This window comes from Rhinolophus sinicus, chromosome 5 (genome assembly GCF_057876585.1).
Source record: "Rhinolophus sinicus isolate RSI-liver-muscle chromosome 5, RSI-T2T, whole genome shotgun sequence".
Classification (NCBI taxonomy): domain Eukaryota; kingdom Metazoa; phylum Chordata; class Mammalia; order Chiroptera; family Rhinolophidae; genus Rhinolophus; species Rhinolophus sinicus.
In genome coordinates this window covers 4,542,447-4,561,490 of record NC_142505.1, presented here as the reverse complement: position 1 = coordinate 4,561,490, position 19,044 = coordinate 4,542,447, and the positions used below count along the sequence as shown (strand labels likewise).

The window sequence follows — 19,044 nt, the reverse complement described above, 5'->3', positions numbered from 1 at the left end:
GAGAGCTATTCGCCACACCAAAGGCGACCTTCAGAAACAGCTCTTGTGTTTAGCAGGATCCTCACAGCTGTCCATCCGACGGATGGATGGATGGACAGCAGGACAGCTCCCAGAAGTCACCCTTTCTCTCAGTCCTGAGGCAGGACTCACACTGAGCCAGGCCCCGCCAGCCTGCTTGTGGCTCTGACAGCTCATCTGTGCTTTGGAGGAAAAGCCTTAGAATAGGCTCTGTCAACCCCACAAATTAATGGCTCTGGGACTCGGCTTCCTCATCTGTAAAATGGGAGCGCACTGGTGAATCCCACCCAGAGAAGGTTCCTGAGAGTGCCATCATAATGTGAACCATGACAGTAATGACTGTTCCTCGAGTGACAACTCATTGAGCCCTTCAGGAGGTGCCAAGGCAATGTGAGGAGGCAGTGGATGTATTAGCCCATCTAATCCTCAGGCAGTCCCATCAGGTAACCGGCATTATTAGGAGTGTTAGACCTGTAGCCAGACTGCTTGTGTCCAAATCCAGGCCCTAGTGCCCGCTAGCTGCATGTCTTTAACAAGGGCAAGTTAATTACTCGCTCTGTGCCTCAGTTTCCTCATCTGTAAAATGGAGACGGCAGTTTACAGGGTTAATTTACCTTCTAAGTGAAGCAGCACATGTAAGAGACTGAACAGTGCCTGGTTCCTAGGAAGTGCTTAGAAAACGTTAGCCATTCTTTTTCTTCTTTCTCCCCATTCTAGACCAATGGTTAGCAACTAGAGGTGATTTTATCCTCAACCCCTTCCAGGGGACAATTAGCAATATCTGGAAACATTTTTGGTTGGGGTCGGGGGTGGGCTCCTGGCATCTTAAATATCCTTCAATGCATAGTTCAGCCTCTACAGCCATGAATTCTCCAGACGTCAGATGCGCTGTGGCCGAGACACCCAACCTAGCCTTAAAAAAACGAGTGGTTCACTAACCTGCTCAAGGTCATTTGACTCGACACTGGTGGGTCTACCCACTCTCAAGTATTACTTCTCTTCCACTGAGATGATGCATAAAAAACTTCATACACTTTCACATATTTTAGAAAATAAGGGAGAATTAGCTGACAAACGATGGACACCCAGTTCTAAAGTGCGTATCTTCCTCAACTTTCTCTAACATTTAATGGAAAATTACAGCAGAGAATTATTAATAGATTTCCTACCAATAAAACCTGGAGTTTGACCAAGGAGAATGTATACTAATTTGTTAAACAAGAAGAACCTCCAAAGCAGCAGGAATTCAGCTCAGGTTACGCAGGAAGAATTGTATCATAAATAAGATTGGTTTTCTTCTTCTGAAAGCCCCAGTCAGAATACAGTTTGCAGCCTAGAAGCAATGAAAGAACGAGAGGAAAGCCAGAGACTCCTCTAGGCCCACACACCAGACGATGGAAGAGCTGCCTGCCAGGGGTACTTACCTTTTTTCCGTGATGGGGCATCCCTGTCTGTCTCATCGTCTTTCTTTTTATTTCCCAAGTCACTGGTATTCACTGTCACCGTCGCCTTGATTTCTTGCTGGGCCACCTTCATTCTGTCATAGAAGACCTTGAAGAATTTCTCCGACTTCTTATCTTCTGTCAACCGGCAGAAAAAGGAGTGCTGCCAAGGGAAACCCACAGCGTGTCAACACTGTGACAGACCAGTGACTGAATCCCACTCACGACACCAAAACCTCAGGGAGCTCAGAGCCAGCCACAAAACTTCACAAACGGTCTGAGTTTGGACTGAAGTCAAACACCACTGTATGCACTACTGTTCTTTGGATTCTCTGGCCTGAGGTTTTCTCCAGAGCCTTTAGAGCAAACTGCCACAGGCTGTCTTTGCTGGAGCAGTCATCTAGGCCTGGGAGGCATGCTGCGGGGTGTGGGCAGATTTCAGCCGGCTAGGAGCAGCCCCCTGCACACACCCAAAACAACTCCATTAACGATGGAAACAATGTATTTTTGGTGATTATCTCAGGGCCGGTCATTTGTTTAATGACTTCTGTGAACCCCATCCACGTGCTGCCTGTCTCTGTAGGGCTCCCTGCCAGGTTAGGATGACACGGCCACAAGTGAGACTAAAACGTGTGAGTAAAAAGTGCCCCAGAAGCTACAAAGACGATTATATTATAGAAGCTCAGAGCTGGCAAGCTGGGCACTGAGGCAAAATCTTCATGGAGAAGGTGATTTTCAAATCAGGAATTGAAGGACAGGTAAGGATGTTTAGGTAAAGAAGCTCCAAATGGACAGGTAGCTTGGATGCCTCTTGGATACACATTTGTTTTTGGACCCACTGCAAACAATACTATAATGTTGATATAAAAATACAACGTGGTGTCTCAACTTCACTTACGAGTGTTCGCTTTTCACCCGTTTGCAAACACCACACTGTTGTGAACTATTTACATAAAAATACAATACAGTGATTTCCAGAGGGATAAAATAAGCTCCAAACAATACATTTGCTTCTCCCAGTTGGATCACTGCCAATTTCATAGTCCTTCCCCCATCAAGAAAGATGGCACTTTCCTACACAAGGTGGCCCTCGGCCGCCAATCCCAGAAAAAACGAAAATCAGAGCAGCCTCTCGAAGCCCCCAAATTCCTCCCTCTCACCTCCACATACACCAAATGCCTCATTCAGCAGCACCCCCACCCCGAAAAGACACCATGTTTCCTTCTGCCATGCAACTTCAGTCACTTTGACCCTTCTTTTCGCCATGGGCCCATATGCCACCTTGACAGACGCCTGTCCCTTTGACCACAAAGCACTTTCCTGTGCCCTCTCTTCTCCCTCCTGCTGTTCTTCTTTACCTCTGGCTGTTTCCAATCACAACACAGGATCGCCTGCTACAAACCACACTGCCTACCATCCAGCTGCTTCCCCTGGCGGATGTCACCAACAGGGCCGGGGTAAGGACGCCTCTTAGGAAGTCAGGGCAGGGAAAGGGACTGAGGGCCCCGGGCTCCTTGTAGGTTTATGCAGTGGCCAGTTTGTTTATTTTGCATTATCTACAGCAGTGCTCAGTCAGTCAAGGATTTGAAGCAGCTTTATAAACAGAATGCGGTCAATAAAATAACAAAGTGGACAACAGGGTCCAGGGACATTAGTGAGGACAGTGAAAGAGACCCAGACACAGTGGTGGCTGGAAAGAGGGAGTGACATCTCGGGCCAGCCTCGGGCTTGGCTACGACGTTCCTGGCTGCCAAGCTGAAACGAGAGGCATACTCCACTGTGCCTCTTACTATCAGAAGCAGAAACCCCAGCAGGGAACAAGGGACAGAAAAGGCTTCTTAATGGAGGGTGAGCAGGGCAGGCTTTCGCGTCCGACCACCTGGGTTCTCATCCCGGCTCCCACCACTGGCTGTGTGACCCCGGGCAGTTACTCAGCGTCTCTGAACCCATGTGGAAGGGCTGCCACGGGGCACACAAAGTGCCCAGCGCTGTGCTACTTTTGTTTTTCTACCGCCATCACGTGAGTATCACGTGAAGACCCCACAGTGAAGGTGTCCCCATGAGCAGCTAGGGTTGGGTAGCCAAGTGGTCAGAACTCTGTCTCCAGAGTCACAAGGACCTGGCTTTCAGCTCCGTTGCTCACTAGCTCGTGTCACCTTCGAAAGTGACAGTGCCTCTGAAACCCCAATTTCCTCCTCTGCAAAATGGGAGGATCCTGGGTGGTTCTAAAGCGCCAATGGGACGGTCCCAGCAGCACGCTCAGTGGCTGATGCTTCCTGACCCAGCGGCCGGGCACCCAGGGTAAATCCTTCCTCAGGGGCGTGACCTCACAAAGCCTGGTCAAGTGCTACTTGGCATCACACCTTTGGAGGGTCGGGGCCCCTAAAAGCTCCACTCCTGTGATGCCCACCCTGAGGCCCACCCCACCTCGACGAATATACTCTTGCCAGCACGCCTGGGTGGGAACAGGCAAGGAGGTGACACAGTAGAGGGGACAGGCTCCCCGACCAGGAACCTACTGAAGATACTAGGAAAGGAAAGTCTAGCCTCAGGAAGGGGAGCAGGGGTGCCTTGGACAAGGAAAAATGTGGAAAGGACAGCAGTGCGGGGGACTAAGAGACCCCCCCACGGAGGCAGCATGGCCACGGGGAGAAACGGGGGTGGGGGGGCTGAGGAGCAGGGCCCACAGGGGCTCCTGGAGGCCGGCACTGGCCCCTGTGCTGCCCAGCGTGGTAGGGACTGGGCGAGACCGGGGCCCTCACACAGCTCGCAGACCTGGTCACTCAACCGCTTTCTGTCATCAAGTGCGCAGAGGGCTTGGGAGGGGGAGGGGCGCCCCCCTCAGGACTGTCTCCCAGAACAGGGTGACGCCACCCCCAGCCCTCAGGCTTGCGTGTGCACCCCCTCCCCTAAACCAAGAGCCACAGTCAGAGACTGTTTTACTTTTCACTCCGAGGTTTTCGCTCCACCCACCTGACAGGTTTGAGGTGACGGTGACCCTTCAAAAGAAACCTGGCCTAAGGGACCCTAGTTGGAGAGAGAAACTAAACCAGTGATCGCCTCTGGGGGTATGAGTGGGCGGTGACTGGAACGGGAACCAGAGAGCTCGCTCCCTGGAGCAAGGACGTCTCCATGAGGGTGCGGGTCACACAGGTGCGTAGGCAGAACCATGATGCCCCGTCTCCCACGTCCTGCTCCCTGGAACCTGGAAATACGTTACCTGGCGAAGGGGAATTAAAGTCGCAGATGGATCTGTGATCCCTGATCAGCGGACCTTAACATAGGAGCTGATCCTGCATTATTCCGAGGGACCATGGAAACCACAAGGGTCCTTACAAGTGGAGACGGGGGCCGGGGAGGAGGTGGAGTGACAGGACTCTACTCACCACTGCTGCATTTGAAGGTGGGGGAAGGGCCCCCAGCCCAGGGCTGCTGGGCGGCCTCCAGACCAGAAATCAAGGGCATGGACTCCCCTGGGGCCTCGGGAGCAACGCAGCCCCACCCATGTCTTCACTGTAGCCCAGTTCAGACTCAGGTTGAACTTGCCAGGTAGAGAGGGTGGTTGTTTTAAGCCATGGAGTTTGGGGTAATTTGTTAGAGCAGCCATAGAAAAATGGATACAACAGGAATAAACATTTGTCAAATCAGATCAAACTGTGCCTGCCACTGTCTGTAAATTATATAACACTCAAAAGGGACAGAGGCAAAGATTCCGCTTTGTTTTCAGAAAGCCAGAGGGCCTGGACAAGGGGCCACCTCCCCTTGCAGAGGGAACTGGGGCTGCCGCCTGCACGACCGACCTTTCTGCACCCTCCACGTGTCTCCAAATCACATTTGCTTCCCAGGCCCCATTCACATAAGCTGTCTCATCAGCGTCTCAGGAGATTGCCAAGACAGATAGCATCATGCATAAATCCAGCACATACAGATGACAGAGCTGGGTGAGGCGAGCCCAGGTGCCTCGTGGCAGAGCCACGACCAGCCCTCCCACCCCTTCCCGGGCTCCTTCTACCATCCCACCTTCCCAAGAGACACACGGAAGACCCGCCCCAGTGGCAGCCAGGGAATTCGAAGGAAAGACAGGCTGGTTTGGGGGCAGACACAGAGTGCCAGTCCCAACACGTGTGTGCTTGGCATGCCTGCAAGGAAGGAAGTCGGGGGTCGGGGCAGGGGAGGAAGTGCCGCTGGCAGTGGCCATCTCCGTGGCCGTTCTGGAGGTCAGCGGTGGGAAGGACCAAGGCACGGCGGTTGTAAGCCAAACTTAAAAACAAAGCAAAACAAAAAGAGTAAGAATACAGATCGCAGAATGCCAGAGCCAGAAGCACTCGACTCCATCAGTTTCCAAATGTTTTCCCAGCAGGAAAACCCCTCTCTCCTCCTTCCTCCCCAAACACCATCGTCGATAAAGACACCGTCTATAGGAGAAATACAGACAGAACCGCTCAGTTTGAAACGGGGTGGGGAGAACCCTCCCTCTCGCCCCGGGACACCCCCCCACCCCGGACCCTCCTTCCCCGGCCTCTATGTTCCACACAACTTCATTGGGAAACTAGTTCAGTCCAGCCCTCCGCACTGTACAGAGGGGAAACTGAGGCCCATGAGGGGAAAGGCCACGAGGACCCTCCTCCCTGACTGCCCAAACCAGTCCCCTTGACCACACTGGGTTGTGGTTGGAACAACAGCCTCAGTTTCCATTCTTGCCCTCGGATCCCTGTCACGTGGACACCGTTTGCCCTCCTCTGGCTGCTTGGGCCGGACAAGGGCTAAAGGAACTGAGGTCTCAGATTAAAATAATGAAACCACCCTTTCAGATCTGCCTTGAACATCATCCAACGTTGCGTAAGGAGCCGGCAGCCACCCACTATGTCCAGTCAATGCCTTGGAAAGAAACAGAGTATGGTTTATGAGAAGTCTGCCCAGCTTCTGAAAGAAGAGGCGTCTGCACTTAGGGACCAGCAGTGGCAGCCACTTTACAGACAACAGGCGGGCAGTGTGCAGAAGGGGGTGGGTGGGCCCTCCTATCTCAGGGGAAGAGGTCTGAGTCCCAGTTACACTGTGCAGGCAAGGGGTCCGGGACACCCAGGTCCTCCCCTGCACTGCACACACACCAGGGAAGGTAAGCAGATGAGCCCCGTATCCAAAAGCCATCTTCCCACAGTTCAGAGACGCGGGAGGCGGGGAAGATGGGCTCTGTACCCGGGACGCAGAGCCAGCCAGCCTGCACCTGCAGCGACAAGAGGCCATCCTGACCCGAGGAGCCCTCTGTGGGCGTCTCGGCTGAAGGAGGGGGCGATGGCAGGAAGCTGAGGTGGACGTGATCCAGGACGGAGCCTGGCGGGAGTGTGGGTGGCCTGGGAGGAGCGGTCCAAGCACAGCCGAGACAGTGTCGAGAACTTTCCACCCCTGGAAGCCTACGCACTGGGCCTTGAGAGCATCCAGAGAACGAGCTTTTCTGCTTCACTGCCTTGGATGACGTGACCCTGAACAACACAGCCCGTGACATTCAGTCTGGACGCTCACTGACTGCTGCAAAATGAATTGAGTTCTCAGGCAAAGTCCAGGAATGTGAAAAATGTGAGTGCTGCACGGTGAGCCAGCACTTGAGCTCCAGGGGCTGGTGGAGATTCTTCCCGGGAGCCTGACTTTTCTGTCGTCACTCTTGGCCTCGGGCACACAGGGACCTCAGCCTGGGCCTTGGGGCTCTGCAGGTGACAGGGTGACGGCAGTGGCTCCCAAGGTGTGGGGTCTACTTTCTGGGCTCTCTTCCTATACCTGTGGTTAACTGTGTGCCACTTCCTGGGGACCCTCGCCCTGTAAATTAGACGACAGTGAAGGGTAACTGAACGCTTCCTATTTGCCAGGCACTGCCTACATGCTTTATACACAGGATCTCATCTAATCCTATGACCAGTCTGGGAGGTAGGTGCTCTCAGTAGTCCCATTCTACAGGTGAGGAAACTGAGGCCCCTAGAGGGGAAATACCTTGCCAGGTCATTCTGCTAGGAAGTGGCGGTGGTGCCACAGGACTCCAGCCCCACCTGTCCGACGCCTCAGCCCATGCTCTCAACCATTGCTTTGTCACACACCTGTCACCTGAACAAGAGTTTGTCAAACTCTCACAGCCCCGTTTGGCTTCTTCTAATCCTCCCTCCACAGTAACGGGTGGCTGTGGTGCGTACACATGTGAATGCCTCAACCTCCCCACGATGCCTGCTAGATGCACTTGTTAATACGGGCTCCCAAACAAGCCCTTTCTGCTCACTGCAGACTTGCCAGGGCTGGGGTTATATATTGTCGACAAAGCCGCTGCCACACAGGGACCGTTGTGACTCTTCAGTCCTTTTCTCAGAAATCAGTGACAACAATCAAAAGCCAGAGGTCACAAACCATGAACTCTAAGCGGTCAAATGCACACGATTAGGCACGGCCGCCGAGACAACTGCAAGTCTGGGAACCTCACTTTTCGCCCTGGCGGCTCACTAGCCAGCCACCTGACCTCGGGCAAGGCAGGTCGCTGTACTTGTGCCCTGGGCTCCTTGCCTGACAAACGAGACTCCTACCCACCTGCCTCGTCTGCACCACATGGGAGCTGGGGGCCATCGAGGTTGCAGCTCGGAAACGCTGTGCGACAATCCCTGCAATTACACGGGACCCCTTTCTGACGCAGGGTGGTGGTGTTCCCGCTCAACACCCCTTTCAAAGGACAGGCATAGGACTGACACAGGCAGCCCAACTCATTGCTGGGTGTTACACGATGACCAACGACTGGTGTCCAAAAGCAGCCCACGATGAACAATTCCAGCTGATACCAGTAGGTCGAGATGGCCTCTGAATTCACAGCAAAAATACACTGGAGAGCAATGCCCAATAACCATCACAATAAGGGAAGTTAAAAAAGAAATCCAGCTGGAATTTTCTAGTTACAGAAGCCATTCAGGTTGCTTCAGACACAGAGATAAATAATTGTGCCTCTACTTCTCAGCGATGAATAGAGCCAGAGGCAGAATGTGGGTGCGGGTCACACCCTCCGGGACAGTCCCAAATCTTGCAACATGAACTGTTTTTCCAGTATTTTTAACAACTCTTGACTTCAGGAAAAGTACGATGTATGCAACGGGCCTAATAACTAACAAAAACACATTGGATAATTTATACTCCCTTGGTATAAAGTATCACTCACTCTAAGAAAGACATTTTTGGTTTGATGGGTTTGAATCAGTAAACATCTGGAGTTCTCAGCCTACCAACTTCTCTGAGGACGATTCCAGCTTTAACAAGTTCAGAAATAATAGAACCTTCACAGCAGAAAAGAAGCAAGTCTGGGTGGGAGAGGCGTCCCCATTTCAACCTCCTTTTCCTCAGAGAAAGTCCTCCCTGCAGAGCCATCTCCCGAGGACGTGGGCACTAACCCTGCTTTGCCCCGTCTGCCACTCTGCATGCCAGGGCTGGGCGGAGAGACTCTCTGGCTCATCGCTGACCCCTAGTGCCTGAGAGAAGGGTGGAGGACGGGAGACCGTCACTCAAATTAATCTGGCCACTGGGCTCCAGGGGTGGTCTCAGTCAAAGCACTGCATCTTTACCATGCGGTTCCAGGTGAATTAACTCCATTTTCTGCAAGCAGCAAAATCCAACCTGTCATATGAGAACCACTCCTCCCGAGACGGGAAGCTTAACACGCTTCCCCTTCTGTCTCCCAGTGCCCACGAATGAGCATGGGCGCGGAAAGTCCGCCCGAGCGCCCGAGGTGGGAAGCATCTGATCCACCCCGCGCGATCACAAAGCTGCAAGTTTCTCACGTTCCTCCACAACATCTCAACCAACAAAATCTACTTCCTAAAACACAATTCCTTCAAAGGTGTCGTCTTACAAAGTCCCTGTATGTGAGGGTGAACTGCCGGCCGTCACACGCCCAGCAATACGTAACAGTAAGATCAAACAGATTTCGGGGAGGCAGGTCAGGTGTCACCCCAGAGAACCCTGGGCCTCTGACCTAGGGGCAAGACGTCAAGGAGACTCCAAATGTTCTCCGGGTTCGATTCTCACATGTGCTTACAGATGCCAAAGGCCTGTGTCTTGTGAGGGTCCCTGGCAGCGGTCTGTCTTTTGCAGCTAAAGGCAGGACAACTACCTCCAGAGAAGAACAAAGGTGAGTGGTGGGGGGTGGAACAGGTGCACCCGACATCTGCCTGAGTGCGGGGGCCAGGGTGGGGCCGTCCCTGGGAATCGGGTTTTGGTTGCTCCTGAGCATGAGGTTTATAGGAAAGGCAGGCAGGACACAGCACACGGGCTGTGGTGGGTGCAGGAAGGACTCTGCTGAAGAGCTCGGGGAGCTTCTGGACTCGCAGCCCGTGAGCATCAGCTCAACCTGAGACGGGAAAGGCACTTTCACATACGCGTGTACGGCTACAGGAGACACGGGAGCCACTGAGGGCCGATTCAATGGAATGTTATCTCCCGGTGGTTTGGGCGACACTCTCAGGTCCCATGTCACCTCACCCACAGACGTGCCACGGCATCCGTGACAGGGAGGCCTTGGAGACCTCTGTAAGCATAGACCTGTATCATGAGACCTGAGGGGGATGCAGAAGGTGCCAGGGGAATGACCCTCAGCACTGGACGGCCCAGGGGGCGGAGCCCTCAACACGGGGGGTGGGTCCCCTGCCAGGGCCTGGCTGTGCCTTCCCGCTTCACCAGGGCCTTTCAGAAAGAGGGCTGACACAGGAAGTGAAAGGCTAAGAACTCTGATCATTGGTCTTATTTCTACTCTTTGTACCTGAGGGCCTGTTAACCAACACTGACGTTTCCTGCCCTAAAAGCGCCAAGGTTCCCAGGGCATCCAACTTGAGCGTCGTGTCAATGTCAAGACTGCTCCTTTGCACACCCACTTTCTGTGTTTGTGCAGAGTGACAGGGGCTCAGGGACAGGACTCTCCGTCCTCCATCCTTAGCAAGGTGGGAACAGGTGGACGGGGTGACGGCACAACTGGGCGGGTTTGGCTACGAGCAGGTCACTGATGAACCTGCAGCCTCAGTTTCCTCACCTGGCATGGGGACCGAGGACGACACACGCCGCTCGAGCGGCCTCAGGATGGAGGTGACACAGGCACAGAGCCTGCCACTTTCCCTTCCCTATTCTCAACAAACTGAACTGTGACAAATCCACTCGACCATAAAATGCAAAGAAATGTAAGTATCTCTGGCCTGCCGGGGGCAAGGACACTGGCTGACAAACAGCAAAACGTGAACCAAAGCAAGTGCCTTCCTGATGTAAGCCAGTCACCCTCAGTCCTCTGCTCCGTCCAACCAGCATTCAGGTCGCAGCCCACGTGGACCCAAAGGATGCGATGCCGGAGTTCCATTTCTCCCAACCCTGCAGGCCCATTTCCCCGGGTCCTGGCCCGTCAGGTGGCTTCCATCTGGCTGCAGAGAACATCCTGGGGACCTGACAGGAAGACGTGCAGATGGCCAAGTGGATGGACGGCGGGATGGAATTACACAGCACCCATCTGTGTAAGTGTTGTTCAGTATATTATGGCCTTGGCATCCGCCACGGGACCCAAGCAGGTTGCAGCCCGAGCCAAGCTGCTGCCCTTTAGAAGCACTGACTCGGGGTTGGCAGGGCCCGTGGAGATCAGCTAATCCAGCCTCCCACCTGGTGACAAGCGTCTTACCTGGGTCCAGCAGTCATCTCACACCCTCAACCCCAGCCCGTTGCTGCGCTCTGACCACAGGCCTCCTCCAGCCCCTGGTGCCCACGTAGCCCTTCCACCCGGACACGCTCCACAGGGCTGGTCCTCTTCTCTGCTGGGTCTCAGCTTAAACAGCACCTCCCTAGAGAAGCCTCCCCGACCTCCCTAAGTGGGTTCCTGACATTCCGCGCCCCTCCTCACGCTCCCCTCAATGTACTTCTTTAACTGTGAACTGATTCAGGACCCATCTCCCCCAGCGGACTGTAGGCTCCTAGACGGCTGGGCCCATATGGCTCACACCCTTGACTGTATCACGGCCAATGCCTCTGGTGCCTGGCACCCAGCAGGTGCTCAAAAACTATTTGCTATCTGGATGCATGCACAATAGTCCTGAAGGAATTCCAAAGAACTCCAATCGAGTGGAGCTTTGCTTCTACGGCAGCTGAAGTTTCACTCAATAACCAAAGGTCCCTGTCTGTGAAAGCCAGGCCTGCCAAACGGGGAAGTGCAGCTGCCAATCAGCAGCGAAGGTGGCAGGCGTGGCCTTCTCAGCTCCCAGAGGCTTACAGGTTTGTGCACCTGTGATGGGCGCAGGCCTGCTGGGGATCCTTCATCCGTCCAGTTACCTGCTGCTGACCCTCTGGCCTCGCTGACATTTGCATTATTAACTGTGCAGCAGGGAGGACAAGCGTCCCAGACCAGGCTCTCTCTGCTGCCCTGGTGACAAGCTCTGGCCGACAGTCTGTGGACCTGTGTTGCAAGGAGGCTAATAAAACGCAATCCTCAAACACTGTGGTGACTGCAGCTGAAACACCTCCTCCAACAGCAACATAATCTGTTTTCAAGTCCTGAATTCAAAGGGAAACAAGTGGCTTGAAGACGTCAGATGGTTTATAGGACTATCCCCTTCGGCGTCTGGGACATCTTGATGAAAAGTGTAAAACCCAGACCTAGGAAACGGGTAGAAACATCAAGAGAGCCTCTGACACTTTCAAAACGGAACTCAGAGGACCTCAGGAAATGTAAGTGGGCACAGGCTGGTGTGTGAAGAGGAGGGTCACGGCAGAAGTGCCAAAGCCAGCTGCCACTCAACCAGAGGTTCTCAGCGGCTGGGGCTCCCGGCTTGGGTACGAGGTGCCTTTCATGCCCCCACAGCCAGACTCAGGCTGCTGAAGTTTCTAATGAGAACACAGTCCCAGCCGTGAAGCTAAGTCACTGGAAGAGTTCCGAAGGGAAAGCCCCTCCCGCTACTCAGAGGGAAAAAAAATGACCTTCTTGGCCTGGAATCTGGGGGCATTTTATGCAGATGCCCTAACAGAAGTTAACAAGGGGAAGTCAGCTCCTTTGACTATTCCAACAGGCTACTGCTATGTAGAATTGCACAACTCTTGGGGTGGGTTTGGGGACTTTTTTTTTTTTTTTTAAAGCCTGTCCTCACGGGAACCACGTTTACTTTTCTAAGACCATTTCATGAGAACCTCCCTACTCACACCTTTTAAATGCCTCTGCTTGGGTGGGAATGTGGTTGACACCACCAGACCAGCTCGCAGGGCTCTGCGGCCACCAGCGCAACAGCCAGGGTACAGGTGGACCGTCCCAGGGCTGCCACCCACCGCCTGCTTCTGAGAAAGGGGTTCGCTGTCCAGCTGAGAACTGGATGGGGCAGCCACTTCGGTTTTTTTAAACCCAAGCTGAGTAATGTCAACCTACGGCCTTCAGGTGACAGAAGTTGCACAAGCTCCGGGACTTCTGACTGGGGGACAAACACATTCTCATTTGCATGTGTGTCTAGTTCCTCATGTGCAAGATGAGGCAGCAGCCATCACCTGCCCGGGCGTGAGCACCATGGAGGAAGCGTGAGGACACAGACAGTGCTTCCCTCTGGGACATGGCCACTGTGTGCCCCCCTGGCAGTGGGTCCACTCGGTTTGGGGTGAGCCAATGGTGGAGAGTCAGCTTCTACCGGGTGAGCGTAAAGACCGCTAGGACTGCTGGTGGGGAAACAAAACAAAACACAAAAGAACCATGGGAAAAGGGGAGGGTGGGGAAAAATCCACCTTCGCCCAAACTCTTTGAATGTCCTGATGCCACACAATGGGATGCTTTTAGCGGGGAAGGAAAAATGTCCTGTTTCCGGTGACAGGTCCAAGAACCTTGAGTAGGTGTGAGAAACAAGGATGCTTATAGATTAAAAAAAAAAGACAGAAAGAAGGTGGAAAGGAAGGAGTCAAGGAAGGGGGAGTGAGCTCTGCGAGCGGCTCCATGGCGACGGGTACGTCCACCTCCCGGCCGCCCACCCACAGCCAGATCCTGCTGACGCACTTGAGAACAAGCTGCTTTCTACCAGCTCAGGAAGGGGAGCAAACCCAGAGAGCTCATTAAATCCCTTCTCAGCGGCTCTCGGCTCTCGTCTGCCTGCAGATAGTGAGCAAGGAGGCTATAAATAGAAGTTATATAACATCTCTTTGTTGATTCCTGTGCTTACCAAAAAAATGCGGCATGACCTTGTTTTTATCTTCGGCGGACTGGCAGAGGGCTTTAATCTGGTTGGGGATCTTCTTAAAGTTTAAACGGCAGAATATCGATTTCCAAGTGAAGGGTACTCGGGGCATTCCTCCTCAGGTAGAAAAAAGTTCATTCTCCCGCTGGAAAACAGCATCTTAAGGAATCTTGTGGCTTCCCCTTAGACATTTTGGGATGAGGCCAGGATTAACACGAATCCCCAAGAACAAGAACCATTAGATTGGCTTCTTGGGTTTTCTAGAGGTCGTAGGACTTAACAGAGATACACTGAAAGCCAACACCTGGGTTCTAAATACCTCTAGCATAAACAGTTGTCTTTTTCTTTCTTTCTTTTTTTTTCTTTTTCTTTTTTTGAGCAGGACTTTATTGGGGAACAGTGTGTACTTCCAGGACTTTTTCCCAAGTCAAGTTGTTGTCCTTTCAATCTTAGTTGTGGAGGGCGCAGCTCAGCTCCAGGTCCAGTTGCCGTTGCTACTGTCCACCATCCCTTGCGGGAATCAAACCAGCAACCTTGTGGTTGAGAGGACGCGCTCCAACCAACTGAGCCATCTGGGAGCTCAGCGGCAGCTCAGCTCAAGGTGCCGTGTTCAATTTTAGTTGCAGGGGGCGGAGCCCACTGTCCCTTGCAGGATCTGAGGAGTTGAACCGGCAACCTTGTGGTTGAGAGCCCACTGGCCCATGTGGGAATCGAACCAGCAGCCTTCGGAGTTAGGAGCATAGAGCTCTAACCGCCTGAGCCACCGGGCCGGCCTTGTCTTTTTCTTTCTTAACAAGCCAAGACAGTAAGAGTCTGTGGGTTGCAAAAGCCTCCTCCTCAGAGATGCCGACGAGACCTAAGCGAGTAGCAGAGGGAGACACACACACGCGGGTGCCCTGACACCCAGCCCACCCTTGGCAGACCCCGTGCCAGCCCAGGCTTCTGAGCAGAACCTGGCTTTGGTGTCTTCACTTGAAGGTCGCTTCAAACGAGCGTGTGCTCATGGGGTTTGCCGCTGAGCCCCACTGCGCTGCCATCTTGTCTAACCTGTTGATGCCACAAAACTCTTTGAGAAACTGTTACCATGGGAACTTTCCCTCTCTGGCATCTTTCAAGAAATGTTACAGGTGCTGGAGAATTCCATGCCATTGGTCTCAGTAAGCATTTTTTTTTTTTTTTTTTTTTTGCATCTCAGAACATGTGGCTTCAACTGAGAGGACTTTCAAAGCTATGATGCAAATGTTTCCAATGCAAACATCTTCTGGGAACAGGGGTTAATCCCACAGGACACTGGGGGGTGTGTGTGCTGTGTGGCCTGAGAGTACCTGCAGGCCCCAGTCCGCGTTCCAATTTTATCCACAGTGGTTTGAATAATCATAGCACCTGAACCAGACCCTCCGGGGTCTGAAACAGCTCAGAGGGTGACTCCAGCAAGAGACATTGTGACTGTCATCTCCACTGTGGGACTTCCTTTCTCATCAGAACGAGTGGGTGGTCAACAACTCAATAATGCATAAATCCAGGCGGGACAAGTGTCCGTGTTTGCTGCTGAACCCCCGTCCCTGGTCAGTCACTGAAGTGCACTGGCCATCTGTCAACGAAGACTCAGGAGCCTGTCCCCCCACCCCCCCTTCTAAATTCCTGCGAGGAAAACCGGCTCTACCTTCTACAGTCTGAAGAGTGCAGATCCCACAGGAGCCAATACATGGCCCGAAGCAGCAGTGTTGCCAGGTAACGAGTGTGGAAATATACTCAGAAAACTGTCTGTGACAATATACAACCTCCGGTCTGCAGCTGATAACCGAGGGAGTGTTAAAACACCGTGTTCTCTTAACACCCAGGCTTTGGGTGTGAAAGTAAAATTAAACAGGATACTTCCTCTTGTAAATACAAGGCAGGCATACAGAGCACACATGCACCCACTAATTGGAGATAGTAGAGGGGTTTGCAACAGCCATCTGCAACGCACCCTCGCTTTTACTACCCCCCCACCCGCCCCCAACACAAATTCCAGAAAACTCAGAGAAACATAACAGAGCAGGAGCCTTTCTTATTCAGGGACAAGTTCACCTCTGACCAGAGAGAGCTCCTCGTAGGAAGGCCATTGGCGGAAGTGAAAGAAAAACTCATCCATTATATAAACAACGGGCTTCCACTGTGTAGTTCGTACGTCTACTTGTAAAATGCCCTGGCTCATTAAGCAGGTCCAGTAACCAGCGCTTCGTACCCCCACCCAGCAACAAGACAGACACTGCCCGCCAGCACGCCCAGTGCCACAGTGGAGATGGCCCTGACCAGCCCCGACACTGCCCACGCAGAAAGGCTGTCCAGTGTGGCAGAAAGCTGGGAGATTCTGGAGGGAGACAGACCCGGGTTCACATCTGAGCTCTGCTAACTGGGTGACTGTGGCTAAGACCCTGGCTCTTCTGAGACTCAGTTTCCTCATCTGCAATCGGGCTAGCCCATCTAGCTGAGATAAAAGACATCACCGCGTCGTGCCTGCCCTAGAAAGGGCATGTTATCAAGGCAACAAGTCCCCTCTTTTTCCTTCTCCAAACATGACTATTCTTCAACCCAAGACTCAGATGTGGGGAGAATCCAGTGCACTGCGCCCCAAGACGGACGCATGTTCCTGTAGATGCAAGCACGAGACAAAACCGTTGGTCATGTGACTGAACATGAGCACCTAATTCAGGGAGCTGCCCTCCGTCCCCAGAGAGGAAGTTGTCCCAGGGAGTTTCCTTCTCACTCATTTCCGCAGACCTGGCGGCCTGGAGGTCACTGGAAGTCAAACAGCATGCATGGCATGTATCATTATTATTCGGCAAATGAGACGCCCAGCCTCTAAGGAGAAGTCTTCCATGGCTTCCTCCTCTGTCACTCACAGGCCGATCCTACAACCAAAGCAAAGACCAGCCACACAAGCGGTGGTGGGACGTGCCCAGAAGGCCGAGCACCCTCCATGAGGTGCCCGCCAACAGAAAGAACCACCAAAAACAAAGCCAAGAATTCTCATTTGCCCAACAAACAGAAGCAAGGTCCTGCAGGGGTAGGCGGCCCATTGCCTCAGTCCCCGGGGAGGGGCTATGGGCCATGTCTGTGCCAGAGAAACTGGTGGAGCTTCCCATCCAGGAAGGCAGCTCTGTAGAGAGGCTGGAACTCAGGCTGTAGCAGGAAACAAACCCGGACACAACGACTGCTAGTTCTGCGATCCTGAGAAGTAACCTGACGTCTCGAACCCCCTATTTCCCTCTGACCAGTATCTGCCCACACCATAGGGTCACCAGGAAGAGTTAAGAGAGAACAAGCAGAGGGAGCACCGAGCCCAGCGCCTGGCACACGGGCACGCAGGCTCTGGTACTCATTATCACTGCTGTCCCTGGGTACCAGCAAGGAGAACGGACGATGGAAAAGACCCATTGGGCATCCAGGACGTTTCTCCAAATCGACAGTACGTACTTCCCCTGGGTTTACATAAACTTCCCACATGTAAAGAAGGTGTCCCTTTTAAATGGTAACAACCATTGCTAACACATTTTCACATTTCACACTGTCTGTTTATGTTCAGAAAAGCATGAGAGTCTAAAGGAACAGGGTGGCCACAGAGGGTCGGGACTTCGGTTTAGCGGGTGGACACTTACTGAGCACCCACCAGGTCGAGGTGCTGGGGAGGGAGCGAGGCCTGACCCTGGGAGGAAGTACTGGTCGGGAGAAGAAGACGTGCCACCAAAAAGTCCCCCTGGGACACTGCTGTGTGTTATGCTCCGTGTCGAGTGGGGGGCTTTCCACGTATCATCTTATTTAGTTCCCAGAATAACCGTCCAGAGCAGGACTCTCTACATGGCCCCACACATGCCGGTTAAGTTCCCTTCATCTAACACATGTAGCGACTTCTCTAGGAACTCGGGGAGAACTCAGACTTGGTCTCGGTCCCTTGGGATCTGACAGTGACCCTCCATTTAAAGTGTGGTGAGTGCTACAGAGACAGAGACCACCACCTCTGCCCCAGGGACCAAGAGCAAGCTTCCAGAGCAGGAGGCATTTCAAACAGCGCCTGGGCAGCATGCTGGGCAAAGGGAAAGAGGGCACATGCCACACGGAGCAGCGACATCTGAGCATGCGGCTGTCAAAACGAGTGGGTGCAGCTGTGGACGATGAGTGTGGGGTGTGCGTGCGGAAGCTCAGGCGGGGCCAGGTCACGCAGGGCACCAGGGTGGCATGGATTCGGTCCTCTGTAGAAGTTTGTTAGGACAGGGACTAGCGTGAGGTGGTCAGGCTCCCTGTGAGGGGACCCCGCTGACGGTGGTGTGGAAGGGAAATGCCCGGAGGCGGGGCTGTGGAGCGGGAGAGGCTGTCAGCTATCCAGGTGGAAGGCACCCAGTCTCGGAACCCTGACGACCCCACATTGGCAGGTGGTGCCAATCCCAGCTCCTCCACACCCGGCGGGGCCACTTTGGGCGTGTCATGTAACCTCCAGGTGCCAGCCGTCTGGCTCACTATAAACCCTAACTGAATGTAGACTACATGAGCACTGGAGGGGAGAGTGGGCACAGAATGAGTTCCTAATGAAAAGCAAGAGAGGGAGGAGACCGATGATTTCAGTTTCTAGCTTGGGAACCTGGAAGAGTGGCAGTGGTAAATCCACTGATCAAGATATGGAATAAAGAGGGCAGGTGTGGTGGGGGCGGGGAGCTGACAGGTGTGCCTGGGGTCACACTAACTGAGCGTTAACACAGGTGGGGAGTCACGGGGATTTGCACAAAAGTCTGGAACCCGCAGAGAGGTGGCGCCATGAGCTCTGCCTCTGGGAGCTGTTGCCATAAATGGTAGTTGGATGTGACAGGAGTGGATGAGATTCCCCCAGGGAGTTTGGAGGAAAAGATGACAAACAGGCCGGAGACCAGGCTTCAATATTTCAGATATTTTAGGCTTAAGTGTAAACGCTGCCCGGAAGACCTGGGTTTGCCACTAGGAAAACCTCCGCAGGGGGCCATGAGGAAATGACTCACTCAAAACGTGCCCCGGGCAGGAGGGGCCAAGACGCCTGACAGATGAAAACTCTGCAATCTCGGGGGTCCGGACGCTCGGGCCACACGCACAAATCTGTGTTGAAAGGTGGTAACAGGAGCGATGGGATACCCAGGAGAGGCACTGAAGGAAAGGGGAGACGGCCTCCCACACGGAAAGAAAAGGCAGAGCCCTCTCTTCCCCTGAATTCCCCTTTACTAGCTGAGCAAGTGACCCAAGTACCTTGGGACTCAGGAGCTTAGTCACCCGGTGAACATTTACCTAGAACCTGTCACTGCCACGCCAGGGGGTGAACAGCGCAGAAAGGTGGCAAGTCATGCTTCCCTTCCTCCAGCAGGTTCGTATCTGAACTTCAAAGATTCAACGAA

General features: G+C 53.4%; 1 protein-coding gene across 1 annotated transcript in view; it reads right to left on the bottom strand.

The window, feature by feature from the left end:
• ITPR1 (inositol 1,4,5-trisphosphate receptor type 1) overlaps positions 1 to 19,044 on the bottom strand; it is a 293,521-nt gene that overhangs the window by 68,370 nt on the left and 206,107 nt on the right. The window contains exon 45 of the mRNA XM_074312232.2: positions 1,443 to 1,623. Within this exon, the coding sequence (XP_074168333.2) occupies positions 1,443 to 1,623 (181 nt within the window). The remainder of the gene's footprint in view (positions 1 to 1,442; positions 1,624 to 19,044) is intronic.